Here is a 17391-nt window from a genome sequence, read left to right as displayed (position 1 = left end):
TTTTTTTTTTTTTTTTTCCGTTTCAAGTTATGTGTTACATGCTGTAGAATTCAGTATTTTCGTACTTCAGCTATATGTTTTTTTCTAGTATGGTTTTTCATTGCTGTTCTTAGAATACATATTGGATAACCGTGAAGAAATGTGTGACACGTTCAGTCTATATGTAACATTTTAAGAGATTTCTGTTATAGGAGAACAGTGCAGTTAGGTATATGAATTAAATAATTGAAAAAAAAATGTTTTACAAAAAAAATGACATTAGATCCGTAAATTCTTATACCAGTATTAGTGCTACATGGCTTATTAATGAAATAGGCTCTCACAGTTTATAAATAAGACACTTAAACTTGGTGAGAAATTTGCATTTAAATTGAGGTTAAGCACATGAATATTGACTGTAAGATTTAAATTTCATGGTTAGCTTTCAGAAAAGTACAACACTTAAAGAAAATTCATTATTTAAACTGCTGTACTCCTGGAATGACTTCTAGCTTGAACAATTAGGTACTTGTCTAAAGATCCTGCTAAATCCTCCTATCTAGAGCATGTTAGAGTATGACAATTATTTTGCAAAGCCTTAAAAAAAAATACTCTTTTGGTCAATACAATTGCCACAGCATTTGCATGTGCATAAAACATATGTATGGCTATAGATAATAGGTTATTTAAACATGCTTGCTAGTTTTATCAGCAGACCTATTTTGTAAGTGCAGCGATGCTCAGTAATTATTGTAAGTAACTGATAGTGAATCCTGTAACCTCAATGTACAGGAGTGACATTTACCGTAATTACTAATATGTTAAATATTGTAGAAAAATGTCTATTCAATGTACATTATTAATAATGGTTACGTGAATGCATGTCATACCTGTTTAATTATTAAACATTTGTAAGCAATCATTTAAAAACGAAATAAAGTACAGTAATGTTTCCTAGTCTCACAAACAGAATTTTAGTATTTAATCATTACTTTCATGTCAATTGACAACTAATATAATTTAGAGTTTTTATTTGCTACTTATTCAAAAATAGTATTACAGCTGAATTTTAACATTGCTGTGTATGATAGAATCAGTTTAGGTGCATGATAAGTTATGTATATTTTGTATGATTTAAAAATCAGCTTGTTTTTTTGTTTTGTTTTTACACCGCCAGCTTAGGAATTAACTTTTAACTAATACATTTATGAAGAATCTTAAAATGTTTTACAGTTTATATGCTCAGTCGTTTTTACAGTTCCATGAATTACAAAAAAGACCCAACAAATGATCAGAAAAAGCACATGAATTTTAATTATATATATATATATATATGCAATGTAATGGTAAACCCAGTGAAGTACTACTACGGTCTAACTGTGTTTACAGAGTTGTGCATTGCTGCATAAATTGTGTATTCTCCATAAACCCCAAAATAATAATTTTCTAAATTGTTTCATAATTGATTTTACATTTTGCAGCAGTTTAATCATTATTATTTTCTAAAGACTTTACTTTTTTTGTTTTTGTTTTTGCTGGTTAACAGAACTGCCACACTACAGTTGAGCCACAAAGTTTAGATCTTTGGGTATCAATGAGTTAATAGAATAGGATATATGACAGACTGAATCACAGTCACCTAGATTGAATTTCGAAGGTATTTTCCTTAATTAGCAAAGCTGATATAAAACACTGTAATTTACCAGTCTATTGTTTTGCAGAATTTGGTTTTTGAAATCTTAGAAATTCTGAGAACCTGACATAAAAAGGGGAAAGACTATCTATTAAAGGGAACTGTCAATTACCCTTGTTTGTTCCAAAATAATTACTGCCATGAAGCTGCCTTTTAACTTGAAAAAAAAAATCACTTGTAGGTGTATAACATAACAGTTGGATAATACTGGGGAACTGAGGTGGAAACTATTATAGACAATAACTCTAAAGGCACACAAAGCTTTATTTATAAATCGTGGTGTGGCTGCTGCCGTGAGACGTTCTGGCCTATTAAATTCAGCCGTTATGGCTTTATTTTGAAGTTCTTAGACTTGTTAGCAGTAAACAATCACAGTGAGCTTCTCTTTTCTTTTTCTTTTAATATTGCAATGAGCACTAAATAAATATATGATAAATAGATAGATAGATAGATAGATAGATAGATAGATAGATAGATAGATAGATAGATAGATAGAGAGATAGAGAGATATAGATATATATTTCTCCCTAAATGTTTACAAATTGTTACAAATATTACATCAATTATTACATTGCTATAATAATAGCATTGTTTTGTTTTTGTTGTTTTTAATTAATACCTTGTCAATGCTTCAGCAAGTTTTAGGAGATGTTGCCACATTCTCAGGGGCCACACGTTGCCCTCTTTCGCCTGATAATTGTTTGCTTTGTGTTAAAAAAAAAAGTTAAATTACAGTCCTATTGCTCCCCAAACGCTCTTAATTTTCACCCTGGAAATTACACTAGAGTGTTAACTAACTTCAATTTACAGGGTCTGACAAACTCATATTACAGAAATGTGATGGCTTGAGATCAAAGGTAAAAAAAACAGTTCTGAAGAGATCTATTATTTGTTTGCAAACATACTTTATCTCAGGAATGAAAAGGTATTTACCGCAGTTTATATAATGAGTAATGTCAGGAAATTTTAATGAGTTTCTACTGAAAAGCAGTCCTTTTAACTAGAGTTTTTTCTTCACGGACTCTGAGTTGCTAGCTGTTGTTCATGACATATACGATGAGCAATTTGCAGTCTGTAGCTTGGTGCTAGCAAAATAGCATGAGAGGCCCGTGCTTTGGTGCAAAAAATTATAAAAAAGAATCATGTACTCCTACAGTGAACACATTGTTCTGTACTGTTTATTTCACATGTAGACATTTAGGGAGTGATGCAGTATATTTGGAGATGATGAGGCTTATTTACTAAGGCAGTTGAGAATCTTCACGCAAAAATTGGATGAACATTCACTTCAACATTCCAGTCATGTCTTGTTCACTTGAAATGCCAACTCATGTGCAGATGCTTTTTATATGTTTGGATAATTGATGTGAATATTTACCCCAGTCTTCTCTCCTTCCACCATATACCTATAGCCAGTTTCCTAACTGACAAAATGGTCCACACTAGAAAGCATGGAATCTTACATACAGAGAATTCCTATCTCCATAACGAGTTGTAAAGGATGCAGTTTATGGAATTTTCAACCACTGTATGGTAGTACAACAAAAAGAATATATACACCTTTAAGGGTCCTTATAGTTCAGATGCAGAATCTTTTTTTGTATTTGATACTTTAACCCCTTCCTGCCCAGCCCCGGCATCCCCTTAAATGTGACTTTAATCCCCCGGGGTGGGATAAACTTGCAGATCATGTGACCAATTTGATTGGCTGTCACAAATGTCACATGATTGGTAGCCCATCCCGCCAGCTCCTGATCATGACTAGAGACCAAGTCCTGTCTTTAAAGCGAAGGTTCACCTAAAAGCTAACCTCCGCTTTTCGGAACCCTCCCCCCTCCGGTGTCATATTTGACACCTTTCAGGCGGTGCAGATACCTGTATAAAACAGGTATTTGCACCACTTCCTGGTATAGAGTCCAGCCCATCCACGTCATCCATCATCCATTTGGGAAACACAACGGAGACCGGTGATAATGGCGCAGCACGACTCGCGCATACGCAGTAGGAAACCGGGCAGTGAAGCCGCAGTGATTCACTACCCGATTCCCTCACTGAGGATGGCGGCGGGGGAAGCCGAGAGTCGAGCTACCGCTCGGCTTCGGCTGCCGACGTCGCAGGCGACCTGGACAGGTAAGTGTCCATTTTTTTATAGTCAGTAGCTGCTGTATTTGTAGCTGCTGGCTTTTAAAAAAAACTTACTGTGCAAAGACTTTGGCCATCCATAGATGCATATGTCTGGCATATGGGCATTAAAGCCCACTCCTTTTGCTGCCGTATTGTGTTACATGGGTAGCAAAAGGTTAAGAATATTTTTTTTTTACTTTCATGTAATATAGGTAATATATTTGCTGCATGGGTTTCCATCCTAGATGTGCCTCAAGGATGTTGAGGTTCTAGAGCTGAAAGCATAAGCAAGCACTGCTAGTTTTATCAGTCAAATCACTCCCCTAGGCAGTGTATAGAGATTATGCTCTGTTTTTAAAATGTTTTTCAATAATGTCTCCAATAATGTGCATTGCACAAAGGACATCATATCCTTTGTCAAAAAGAGTTATGTAAAACCTTGCAGGCCAAAGTTCAAGCAACCCATGCATCTGCTTTAGTTCCACCAGGGCTTACACATTCTGGTTTTGATATAAATCAATAAAATACCCAGTTACAAAGAATGGATATAAAGAGCAGCCGCTATAATTACAGTCTTACAATAACTATATTTCTCCGTATAGTAATGTACAAACACTTATAGTTGTTCGAGCAATATATGCATAGTTGTACCAAAGATCAAGGTACAAAATCAAGCCTATTTATATGGGTAGTAGATCATGTATAAAATATGCATTATATACTGGGGTCTCCACAATTTCTAAGCAAAGGGCCAGTTTACTGACCTTCAGGCTTTAGGGGGCCCTTGGGAGTAGAAAATGCCCAGGCATCAGTGCCCCATCATTGGTTTCAATGGGAGGAATAGCCCCCCATTAGTGATATCAATGAGAAGAATAGTGCCCCATGAATGGTGTGAGTAGGGGAAATGGTGTTCCATCATTCGTGTCAGTTGGGAGAATAGTGCCTTTAGCGGAGCGCCACCCTAAAGGGGAAGCCCCGTTCATCTGCTTCCTCCACACTCCCATGCCACATTTGGCACCTTTTGGGAGAGGAGGGAACAGTTACCTGGTTTTGACAGGTACCCGTCCCCACTACTGGGAGACCTGGCTGTGACAAGCCTTCCCGGAAGTTCGGCCCCCCTTCCCCTGATGACGGATCATTCACAAAGTGCAGCGTGCTTCACGCATTGCGCAGTAGGGAACCAGCTGTGAAGCCGCAAGGTTTCACTGCCAGTTTCTCTTACAGGCAATTGCAGCAGCAGTCTGAGAGCCAATGGAAACATCAGCTGGGGTGCGGACTTCGCTGGATTCCAGGACAGGTAATGTCCTAATGTTACAATGTTACTTTGAATTTTTCATGGGGGGCTGGACCTCTTTTTTAAGGGTCAGATAAAGGCAAACAAAGGGACATATCTGGCCCCCAGGCTGCAGTTTAGAGACCACTGCTGTATATGAATACAGTATAGGATGTATATGATCTCCTACCTGACAAATGTTGTCTACCCAAATCAAAATTGTGTCTAAATAAATAAGTAAGGCTGCTGACTTTGCAACTTGCTGCTTTTGTCACACAACAGCAAGCAGCATAAATAGTAATACTGTATTGCACTCCAATGCAGTGTTCCAGAAACAGCCTACCCTACTTAGGGTAAGTCAGGAAATGATGAAATCCAGTACAAAAGAAACATGTACTCCTATATAGACAACAGCTTGCCCAAGTTACCATGTTAATCAAGAAATTTGATTAGAGGGTTTATTAAACATTAGTCAACTGGCTCTAATGAAAATCCCTCTGTTCTATGTGGTTGCCAGACTCCATATGGTAAGTAGCCAGAGTAAAAATCTCATTGTTTAAGCTATGGAATATTGATCAAACCATCTTGTTCCATTACAAATAATATGCTAATATTTCCTTCCCCATATTGTTGAGTCTTAATCCAAAAGAGGCATAGTATGTTGGGTCTACTTTATGCCTTGTTATGAATAATGTCTTAAAGGTCTTACCAAAGATCTTAAAATTTACCTTGAATAGGAATGTTGAACTTTTTGGGTAACTAATACCCCATTACTATTTTAGGAATGAGTAGGAAAAGCCAAATAAAAAACAATGCACAACATAACCATAGGAATTAAAAAAGACAAAAAATGTAACACATAGAAAGCTATTACAGAATTTGTGCATCACAATTTAATTGAAGGTTAGGTTTAAAAACAACAATTTCAAATATTTCACGCATAGGTAACACATAATCAGTCAAGAAATCAGGCAGGCAAAAATAAATAAATAATTTAACCACTTATGTTCTGCCATACATTTTAAGTGGTAGATGCTTATTTATTTCTGCAGTGCCGGGGAATCTTGGGGAATCAGTACACCCATTATTGTCTGTGAACTGAGCCACCACAGATACAGTATACAGAGCTTATCTGAGCTGTTCTATTCTGTGTGATCACTGTGATAACCAGTCACAGAGACAGCACATGTAAACAGTGTGGTGTTTATATTGGAGAGACCCCCTCTTACAACAGAGGAAGGGGAGAAAAATTAACCTAATGAATAGGCTAACTATTAGTTTTAGGCCAGCAGATCTCAAGGTTGTGACATTGCTTTTAACCCTTTTACACCCTCCCCTTTTGTATAACCCCAAGCACCTCCCTTTTCTTGCACATGTGTACAGTAACCCCTTCATCTGCATCCTTCCACTCTATGTAACCTGTACATTAACCCCTTCATCTCCTCCTCCTTCCATGTATGACATGTAGATGTATTATATTTAGTGCACCATTACCACAATCCATATTTTAGCGTCTTCAATACAAACATGTTTTTTCATTTCCAAAAATGGTGTCAAAAAATGAGATTTCCTTGGGTGTCTACTTTCCAAAATGCAACATAAAATATTCCCATCTCACAGGTTCCTGCAGTAGGCTAAGAAGTGGGTAGGTGCTGCAGAAACTATCAGCTGGAAACTGGTACCATCATAGATCAAAGTACATATTACCATTACACCTGGATCTAATATCCAAACATTTTATTTAAAGTGATCCTATCACAGCAAAAGAGTGCAATGTTTTTGGACTATGCAGGACCCCTTCCACAAAGGGATCATTTAGGATTTTTGTACTGACCTGCCATTTTTATATTGTAAAAACACAGATGTTATTAAATACAACCAAATCTGTTTCAAAAATATTATATTTGGGTACAGTGTTGCATGGCTGAGTACTTGTCAATCACATCACTTAAAAATTTAAATGGCCTAGTAATGAAGGTGTATTACAGGCTAATACTAACGTTTTTCGGATCAGTTCAGATGGCTAAAGATGTGCCCTAGGGACTATTCTATGCAATATATTTATTTGGTGCAGATTTATAAAGGGGTACCCCATCAAATAAATGTACCACTTTTTACATATACGGTAAATAATAAAAAAATATATATATAACATTAAGTTTGCTTGTATAATAATGGCTAGTAACAGATTGAGGCATGGTGAAAAAATGTCTGACTTTAAAGTCTGTATAAACTGGTACATTTAAATATTTGTCCTTGACTGTGAGCAGGTCCCAGGGCAGACCCAAACAACTCTAGAATGTACGTTTCCCAAGTGGCCTTGAGCACTATAACTGCATTTTGTATTCTTACCATAAATACTTTTTTTAATTAACTTGGCGATGTGCCTTTTGGAAATTGCTAGAAAATGCAATCACTTCAAGAAGAATAGATTCCCTAGCATAGCCACAGTTCTTCCCCCCTCTTGCCTTGTCATAGTTCTTTCCTCTTCTAGGAGCATCTATTTTTTTTGTCTGGTTCACTTCCTGCATAAACATTTACATAGCTGCAAAGGAGTGCCAGCACTGAATCAGCTGGGGCTGCTGACATCACATTCAAGATGGTGGCATCCAGCAGCATTCTCAGGATGTCTACAAAGGACAGGATTGTACAGGTCAATAACATGAAAATAATTTAAATGCACATACTATCTTATAGGAAGAAAAATGGTCTGACAACATGGTCACTTTGTTATACTGCTGCCTTGTCAATAATGATAAACTAAATATTCATTGAAATAATGAGAGCAATAATTATGGACCTCCTCTAATTGTGTTTTGTTTTTACTCCACAGAAACCTGGAATGGACGTCGCCGATGCCTATGTTACATTTGTGCGTCACTCTCAGGATGTCCTTCGTGACAAGGTCAATGAGGAGATATATATAGAAAGGTTATTTGATGTAAGTAAATGCCTTCTCCTCCTTGGTCAGCAAGATGGAGATGCCCCAAAATGTGACAAAATAAAAGGCAGGGGGATAAGTCACATTTTGAAAAAAAAAAAAGTAATCTTCTCACAAACCTTTCTTTCCCCTCTGATTTGCTCTTTTCTGCTTTAAATCTCTACTTTTGTACTTTTGTCTTGGTCTGCGTCTGATACTAATCTCTGATTGGACATTTGTGAAAACAAGAAGCAGCTTACTGTATGTTGTGTATGTAATATCTACAACTCCTTTGTGTTTTCTTTTCTATGTTTTCTATGCTTACTACAGCATGACAGCTGTGAGTTTACCATACACCTAAGTTAAATCCTTTACCTACCTCAGATTGTTTGTCAAAAAGGATGTTTCAAAAATTGCTAACTATATTAGATATTATTGTATTATAAAATAATTTAACAGTAGCATAATAGTAATTGGAATTTGCCCATATCAGATGCTTTGTTCCACTTACGGAATTATATCTTTATCGTTCTGAGATGTAAAGCAGATTAGCAGACTTTTTACATTAAAAGTATATATTTTTTTTACTTTTGATATTGACTTCAAGTTTTCATTCAGAATAGTGTAAAATTTGCACCAAAAATGCATGGTCCACCTTTCTACTGTGCTTCCTTGTATGCCAAATGCTGCAAAAAAAAAGTTAAAAAAATTGTCTTATATATACTTGCCCTTCCCTAAGCTTCCACCCACAGAACCTAAGCAAGGGTGACATCATGCTTCTTCGGACAAGGTCCTGGGGAATTCTGAAAAGCTCAGATCTCACGATAACACGCACTTCTGCATTGTATTAGAGATTTGGTCTACTCAGCATTCCCCAGAATCAGGAGCAGCATGATGTCACTCCTTCGGTACAGAAGCTGGTGGAAAGGTATATTTATTAACTTTTTTTCTCTTCAGTTTTTGGTAGCAATTTGGCATTGGAGGGAGTAAGTGGGGGGACCTTTCTTGCCCAGCTGATTTATGATTCAAAAACAGTTATTAGGTTAAACCCTAAGACTTTATTTAGATAAAATATTTTTAGACAAAAATATTAAAATGTAAATACAGTATATAATCTTAAAACAATACAGGTCAATACAACAGTATCATGAAAAAAAAACTATGTTAAAATTGAGCTTCTTAACACAATTGACCTGCATGGTTCATTATAAAGAAATGCTAATTTCACTTTTCCACAAAAAATTCTCATTTTTTTATTTTTTATTTGTGCTTAAATTAGATTGCAGTACAGAAACTTATACTAGTTTGTTAACATTTTTGAGTTTAAAATGCATGTTGCAATCTGGGTCTTTGGCCATTTAATTCAACCTTTTTAGCCATGCAATCAGCAGAAAATTGCACATCCAGTCCCAATAAGAGTTTAATCAGAATAGCTGTTTTTGTGCCCAGAGCAAAAAGGTTTAGTACATTAGGGACAGTTAAATTTTAAAGACTCAAAGTTTGCTTACTTCTATGTTATAATCTATGTATCAAGGGAACATTGGTGTGAATATTCACACAATTTATGGTGTGAAGATTCTCAGCCTCTGTTAGTAAATCAGCCTCTTGGTGTCCATAGGAGTATGTATACTTTGGTGTAGTACAAACTGTTATCCAGCTCCTTTCTAAAGAGGCCAGGATAAAGTCCTGGCCTTTCACTACTGAACACATTTCTGCCTCCATGCTTTTTCCCCCATTGGCCCTGCCTCACTTTCTGCCTTTACAGTTTGGAGAAAGAAACTCCTTCTTGTAATTTGTAACAGGAAGTGAAAGAGAAGGTTGTGCAAGTTTAGCTTGATCAAGGGTGAATTACCCTTGCTGCCTTTGGTGGTGAGAGTGGTAGAAACAGTCCCATATGGGACATGTCTCATTAGGTAGAACGTTAGAAGTCAGAAAATTTGTGTTAATGTTTCTGTCACCTTCAGTGTATAACACATGCTGTATTCCTGTTTGTGACAATGTGCGGCCAAGGCCAGGACCACAAAACCTGTCTGTTTTTAACTGGGTCCTGTGCATAGCATGTGTCTCTAACTGTGGACTATTTATCAGATTTGTCATGTGCATCCATTATGTTCATGCCATGCACTGTGTGCTTACTCTGCTTTTTTACTTGCTTTCACGCTGTGCTGCCAACTTTTTCAAAACTCTTTTCTGCGTGATCTTTGGTTTCCCTTCTTGCGTATCCCTTCCCCCCTTAAATTATTGTTTCCTTTATAATTTTTTTCACTCTCTCGCTGACATCCTTCTAATTGAAATGGAACTTATCTCTCATGTCAACAGTTTTTTCACATTATGTCAAGTGGCATGATTTGGAGTCAAATAATCTTCCTGTGTACATCTACTAGCATGACCCACATCCACTGAGAATGCCTGCTACATGCATACAGCACATGGAGTGGTAGTCCTCGCTCTATGCATGCGTGCCCATTGAGATTTACAACTCTAGAAGCCTGAGAACTAAACTTATTATACACATCCAGTAGGCATCAAAGTAGGACTTAACTCACAGGGGGAAAAAAAATGTTGTGCAAAATCTGGACAACGTTATCATGTCTAAATTGTCTGTGGGTTGTTCTTTTGATGGCTACACTGCCTTTTCTAGCCTCACCCCTTTTATCCCCACTTTTTTTTTTTGCACCCCTTTGTGTTGTCTCTAGTGATTAGTGAAGGCAAAGACTGTATTGTGCACTTGAAACAGTGTTAAAATATAGAGCACTCCATATGTATATTTTCAGTACCCATTAGAGAGTGAATTTACTGGCCATCCACAAGTTTTCCATGCTTGTTGGATCTCATTTGAGAGTTACAATAATGTAATTTTAATATCATAATCATAATAATTAGTTTTAAAAATGGATTTCTCAATATACTAGAAGCATACTATATTGTAAAAAATAGTGTGTGCTTGAATGATAGTACTGCCTATAATGTAAATAAGCTTTATTATTGGCTTACAGTTTGTACAGTATACCCCAGCACATAAACAACCAAACTCCCACAGGGTCTTATTCAGACAATTTCAAAATTGAGAGGTTTTGTAAAGATTAGTCATTAAGTTGAATGTACAAAATGTGATTACAAATATTTTGTTGCCTTATTTTATTCCGGCCTTCCTAATCTCATTGAATTAAGATGACTGCCTAATGCCAAGTAATTATGTTTATTTGGATAAATATAAATATACATTTCCAGGATAGTAAGTGTTCTGTATTAATAGCTAACAAAAGTGCAATAATAGCTTTAGTAACAGTAGATAACAGTAGGTTTATAGTCCTCATATTTTATGTTTTTGTTTCCTTCCTTTTTAAGCACCTCCCATATCAGAATGTTTTGTTGTATCCTTGTTTTTTTTTTTCAGTGATTATTTTTTTTTTTTAATCTTTCCCAAATTTTTTGTTTTACGTTACCCTTTTATTTACCCCTTTTGTTTTCCCCTTTTAGAAAAGGCTGGATGATAATTGTTCTGTCATGTGCCTGAGAATTTTTGAGGTAATTTTTTTTAAATCATCTAAAGTGTTATTTTTTTTCCCCATTTTGTTTTGCCACAACTCATATTTAGCATGATCATATTGTTCACCCAGTACTATTATTTCATATCGTTCTTAACAGCACTCTGGAAAATTTCTGTGACCTTTGTCTTTTGCTGAGAAGAAATGGAATATTAATTTGTTTTTATTAAGTTTAGTTTTTTTCTTTTACATTAGGGGTTACAGTACTTTGTTTCATTTTTTATTCAAGATTTGCCCAGGTGCTGAAAATAATACAAGTTGATCTTCAAGATGTTCATTTAATCCGCTACCATAAATTATTTTATGTTCAAGGGTTTGATTAACATGATCTGGGTCACGAAACTGGCTGCTTATATGAGTGGCCCTTTTTTAAAAACCTTCAGAGACAAAAAACACTATTTTTTAACTATAGCTGAATATTTACATATCTTAATTCTTTTAGTTTACTGACAATGTCTCACAGGTTAAAAAAACATATTTACAAGGTAAAAGACTTCTTGAATTTGTTGCTTTGAAAGTAAACTTAGTAAATTCATATGATTCGCCATCTAACACACCCATTTTGTTTACAACAGCGTTCTAATTGTATATAGGCACACACACACTGGAAAAAATATTTTAAAGACATATATATATATGTATATATACCGTATTTTTCGGACCATAAGACGCTGTGTCTTATGTCTCTGTGTCTTATGGTCCAAATACTCAAAGGCCACCCCCCATCTCCGCCATTTAACATACCGGGCCAGTGGTCAGAGAGCACGTCCGCATAGGGCAGGCAGCTGGCGCCATCAGCTTGAGCTCACGGGGGGGGGGGGTCAGACTGGTCCATCTTTTTCCCAGCAGCACTCCTGCACATATCACACAGCAGGGACGGGGGCTGCCCTTGTAGAATTAGCCCAGGAAGCTTTGCAGCAGCTCCAGTGCGCGAAGGCACGCCCACACACGTCACTACGTGTTGCTCCGAGCACTCGGCCTGTGTTCTGTCATATTTTCAGATTGTCGTCTTACTTCACACTGCGCCTGCACGGCCTTTCTTTAACACGCTATCCCCTGAATACATTACTGTAAATACTGGTAAATAGAGGTACATTAACAACACTCGCCGCTGCACTGCTCCTGTCACCTAAAAAAATCAAAATAAAGCATACAAAGCAATGCACGGTACACCAAGTAATGCACATTAAACAAACCAATCCACATGTTTTATTAGACGCTATACAAAACAATGCACATATTTTATCAGATGCTTATGATATACAAAGTGTGCACCATTCAGTACACCATTTGGGTCAGAATATTTTTTTTCCCATTTTCCTCCTCTAAAACCTAGGTGCGTCTTATGGTCCGAAAAATACAGTATATACAAAGCTGCATTAATTTGTGTCTTTTACATTTACTTGGAGTTTATCTTTAAACATTTTGTGTGAAGAGTTATGAAATGAGGAGGTGAACCTGATTGCATAATTATCAGTCATGTTTACAGATGTTCTAGAACAGGGGCATGGAAATCTGTGAGCCTCAGTGTATCCATCTCCACTAAACCATTTGACAAGTACGCTTTTAAAGAAAACCTATATGTGAAAGTTGCAATAACTGGGCTCTCCTTTGGCTATCATCCTGACCCCCTTGTCACAACACTTTGAAAGCTGTTTCAGAAGAAATATACAGATAAGGGATTTCTCTGACTATCCTTAACTACATAATTTTTCTGGGTCAGAGCCTTGGAAAGCATTAAAGGCAGTGGGTCAGGATAGCAACCTTTTATCTAGTATTTTCAGATGGAGGTCAGGAATTGCAGGCCTTGTATTTCTATCATGACAGAGTGCCATGCAAAATATTGGCCTTACTTAACCTTAATCTACCCAAAAACCGAGGAGGGTGATTTGCAAGAAGCTAGATTTTCTAGTGTAGAATACAATCTCCATGGTTTATCTTGACCCACTTCTGGCTGCCAAAGCATTGTTCATTTTAACTATGTTTTTCAGCTTTTGCAACTTGGTTTTGAAGAAAATTGATTTACAGTATTAATATAACTGATATATGAACTAAGAAGATGCTGTTTAATAAAAATATATATATATATATATATATATTATTTTGTCTCCAAGATTCAGCCCAAGGAAAATATAAGGATTACAACAGATGTGCTTAGTGACGGCTCATCTGCTTAAGTCTAGCAGTCCCCAAGATCAGTGATTAAAAAGCCATCTCCAAGTTTAATGAAAAACACTATTCCAATAATAATGCCATGCATCTGATAGCTTTCTTTCAGAGTCCTCGTGAAGGCAAATCAGACAGAAAAAACATTTGACTGGAGTTGATACAAGGATTATATAGGTCAATTATACCCTTAATCTGTCTGGTAGGGATTAAACAGTTATAGATTGCCTCTAAGCATTTGGCTTGTCCTTGGCAGTTATCAGATCAAACTGGTTGTGCTTACTGCAAAGTCTAGTAAGAACTTAATCATGTAGTGATATGGGCCGGATGAAGATGAGCTGAAGTATAGCAACTGGTGCTTTGCTTTTGAAGGGTTGCTCATATACCATTTGTCTGTCCCAAGTCTTTTAATCAAAAAGTCATCATGTTTCCTTTGTTTATAGGTATCTGGAATTTCAGATGTTCATTTAATGAAATAAAAAAAATAAAAAAGGAATGCATACAGTGCCTTGAAAAAGTATTCATACCCCTTAAGAATTTCCAAATGTTGTCATGTTACAACCAAAAACGTAAATATATTTTATTGGGATTTTAGTGAAAGGCCAACACAAAGTGGCACATAATTGTGAAGTGGAAGGGAAATGATAAGTGTTTTTCAAAATGTGTTACAAATAGATATCTGAAATGTGTGATATGCATTTGAATTCAGCCCAGCGCCTCTGAGTCAATACTTTGTAGAGCCACATTTTGCTGCAATTACAGTTGCAAGTCTTTTTGGGGATGTCTCTACCAGCTTTGCACATCTAGAGAGTGATATTTTTGCCCATTCTTTGCAAAATACCTCAAGCTCTGTCAGATTGGATGGATAGTGTCTGTAAACAGCAATTTTCAAGTCTTGCCACAGAATCTCAATTGGATTTAGGTCTGGATTTTGACTGGGCAATTCTAACACATGAATATGCTTTGATCAAAACCATTCCATTGTAGCTCTGGCTTTATGTTTATTGTTTTTTTCCTGCTGGGAGGTGAACCTCCACCCCAGTCTCAAGTCTTTTACAGACTCTAACAGGTTTTCTTCTGAGAGTGCCCTATATTTGGCTCCAACCCATCTTTCCATCAACTCTGACCAGCTTCTCTGCTCCTGCTGAAAAAAATAATCCCTGCAACATGATGCTGCCACCATCATGTTTCACAGTGGGGATGGTGTGTCCAGGGTGATGTGCAGTGTTAGTTTTCCGCCACACATAGTGTTTTGCTTTTAGACCAAAAAGTTAAGTTTTGGTCTCATCTGACCAAAGCACCTAATTCCACATGTTTACTGGGTCCCCCACAAGGCTTCTCCAAACTGAAAACTGGACTTCTTATGGCTTTCTTTCAACAATGGCTTTCTTCTTGTCACTCTTCCATAAAGGTCAGATTTGTGGAGTACACGACTAATAGTTGTCCTGTGGACAGATTCTCCCACCTGAGCTGTGGATTTCTGCAGCTCCTCCAGAGTTACCATGGGCATCTTGGCTGCTTCTCTGATTAATGCTCTCCTTGCCCGGCCTGTCAGTTTAGGTGGACGGCCATGTCTTGGTAGGTTTGCAGTTGTGCCATACTCTTTCCATTTTTGGATGATGGATTGAACAATGCACCGTGAGATGTTCAAAGCTTGTGATTTTTTTTATAACCTAACCGTGCTTTAAACTTCTCCACAACTTTGTCCCTAATCTGTCTGGTGTGTTCTTGATGCAGTTTGTTCACTAAGGTTCTCTAACAAACCTCTGAGGTCTTTAAAGAACAGCTGTACTTATACTGAGCTTTAATAACAGGTGGAGTCTATTTACTAACTAGTTGACTTCTGAAAGCAATTGGTTCCACTAAATTTTAGTTAGGGTTATCAGAGTAAAGGGGGCTGGATACAAATGCACGCCACACTTGTCAGATTTTTATTTGTAAAAAAAATAATAAAAAACATTTATGATTTTCCTTCCATTTCACAATTATGTACCGCTTTGTGTTGGTCTATCACATAAAATCCCAATAAAATACATTAATGCTTTTGGTTGTAACATGACAAAATTTGGAAAATTTCAAGGTGTGTGTAACTTTTTCAAGGTACTGTATCAAAGATTCTGGGGTGTGAAACTGGCTCAGTTTTACAACTTCTTGCTTTGCGGTGACGTCTTTACCTGATCTACAGGGTAGCACGCTAGAAAAATGTTCAACTGGTTTTCAAAAGCGAATTGAGAATAACATTGGTGTAGTTTTAGACAAACTAGAAAATAAATAAGGTAAAGTGATACTAAAGCTAAAAACATCTTTTACCTTAGGTAAAAACATTTTATATTTCTCTGTTTTCCCCCTTCCCTGTGTGAAGGGGAAGAGAGGGGAGAATAGATCCAGTGCTGTGCATGGCTGTACCTCTTCTCCCCTCTCTTCCTCTTCATGCAGCTCCTGCTGCAGTCAATCAAATGCAGTGAGGAAGAATTGAGGACTGGGTTAAGCCCTGCTGTGTGTGTCTATGGAGCACGGTTCCATAGACACACAGCTCATGAGCGAGCGGGCACTGTGTGCTTCCATAGCAAACGGCTTGCTAGGGGGACACATGAAGAAGAGGAGGAGCACTCAACACTTCCCCAAGAGTAACATGTAAATAAAGATGACACTGAGAGTCTTCTAACATTTTCAGCACTTCCGTCCACCCTGTGAGCCCTGTACAAAAATGTTTCCTCTGGGTATAAACTGAATTGTACACTTCTACCTGCCTCCCTTAGATTCAAATTGTCGCATCTAAACACTGTCACATGTGGACAGTAAGGGGCATATCCAGTCCTACACAAATACCAATTTCAGAAAGTTGGTATTTGCTTTGGAGTCTCTCAGTTATTACAATAGCCAAGCCATAAGCATACAAAACTATGGATATGTGCGCATATCCTCTGGTGGGATCAAGTGTTATATTTTTAAAACTTTTTTGAGATGGAAGAGAAGAGAGAAAACAAAGAGAGGGAATTAAAGAAATAACCTTTTATAATCTTCCAATAAATCTTGGCTACATGCCAGATTGTCTCCTTGTTGCTATGAAGACATAAACGCTGTTATAACAACTTAACAGAATCATGTGAGACGGCTAAGAAAAAGATACACATTCTAAATACAATTATACCATTAACTGAACAATGGATTCCTAGAAAACTAATACATATAAGTGCAAAATATGACTTCCCAAATTCCGTTTCTTTCATCTAAAAAAAAATGTGATTCTACTGTCCCTCCAGTTTGGCTCCAGAAGGGTGACAATACTGCAGGGAATACTCTGGAGCACTCTAACCCTCTGGCAATTGTACATTGCTGCATCTCTACATACTTTGAGGAATAGGGTCATCGATGTTGACCCTGCTGATAACCCTCTCACAACCTCATGCAAGTCAGCATCATATGCGTAAGCCAAGAGGACTCTCTGCACCTGATGCAGGGCAGAATGATGTATTTTGGCTTCAGACATCAAAGACTTTGGCAGCCCTTTTGATGATGTCACATGAGAAAGACAGGGAACCCACCATCTAGAAGAAGGTAACTTAAAAGAAAAGCAACCCTTTCTTTTCCAGGAGAGAAGGAGGTGATTACATGACCAAAACTTTTGGGCAGTGATTCATCTTGACTACTTTGTTTAAGTGATTTAAACCAGTGGTTCTCAACCTCA

At 37.1% G+C, this 17391-nt stretch overlaps 1 protein-coding gene across 41 annotated transcripts in view; it reads left to right on the top strand.

Annotated features, from left to right (window-relative positions):
• The window catches only part of CADPS (calcium dependent secretion activator), a 553237-nt gene that overhangs the window by 481009 nt on the left and 54837 nt on the right, over positions 1–17391 (top strand). For 21 of the 41 annotated variants that reach the window (XM_040359139.1, XM_040359166.1, XM_040359142.1 and 18 more), the window contains one exon: positions 7903–8010. In XM_040359139.1, coding sequence (XP_040215073.1) covers positions 7903–8010 — 108 coding nt within the window. Of the gene's footprint in view, positions 1–7902; positions 8011–11469; positions 11518–17391 lie in introns of all 41 variants that reach the window. The other 20 variants (XM_040359135.1, XM_040359125.1, XM_040359131.1 and 17 more) reach the window with 1 other exon arrangement.

This window comes from Rana temporaria, chromosome 7 (assembly GCF_905171775.1).
Source record: "Rana temporaria chromosome 7, aRanTem1.1, whole genome shotgun sequence".
Taxonomy (NCBI): Eukaryota; Metazoa; Chordata; class Amphibia; order Anura; family Ranidae; genus Rana; species Rana temporaria.
This window is presented reverse-complemented; position numbering and strand designations above follow the sequence as displayed.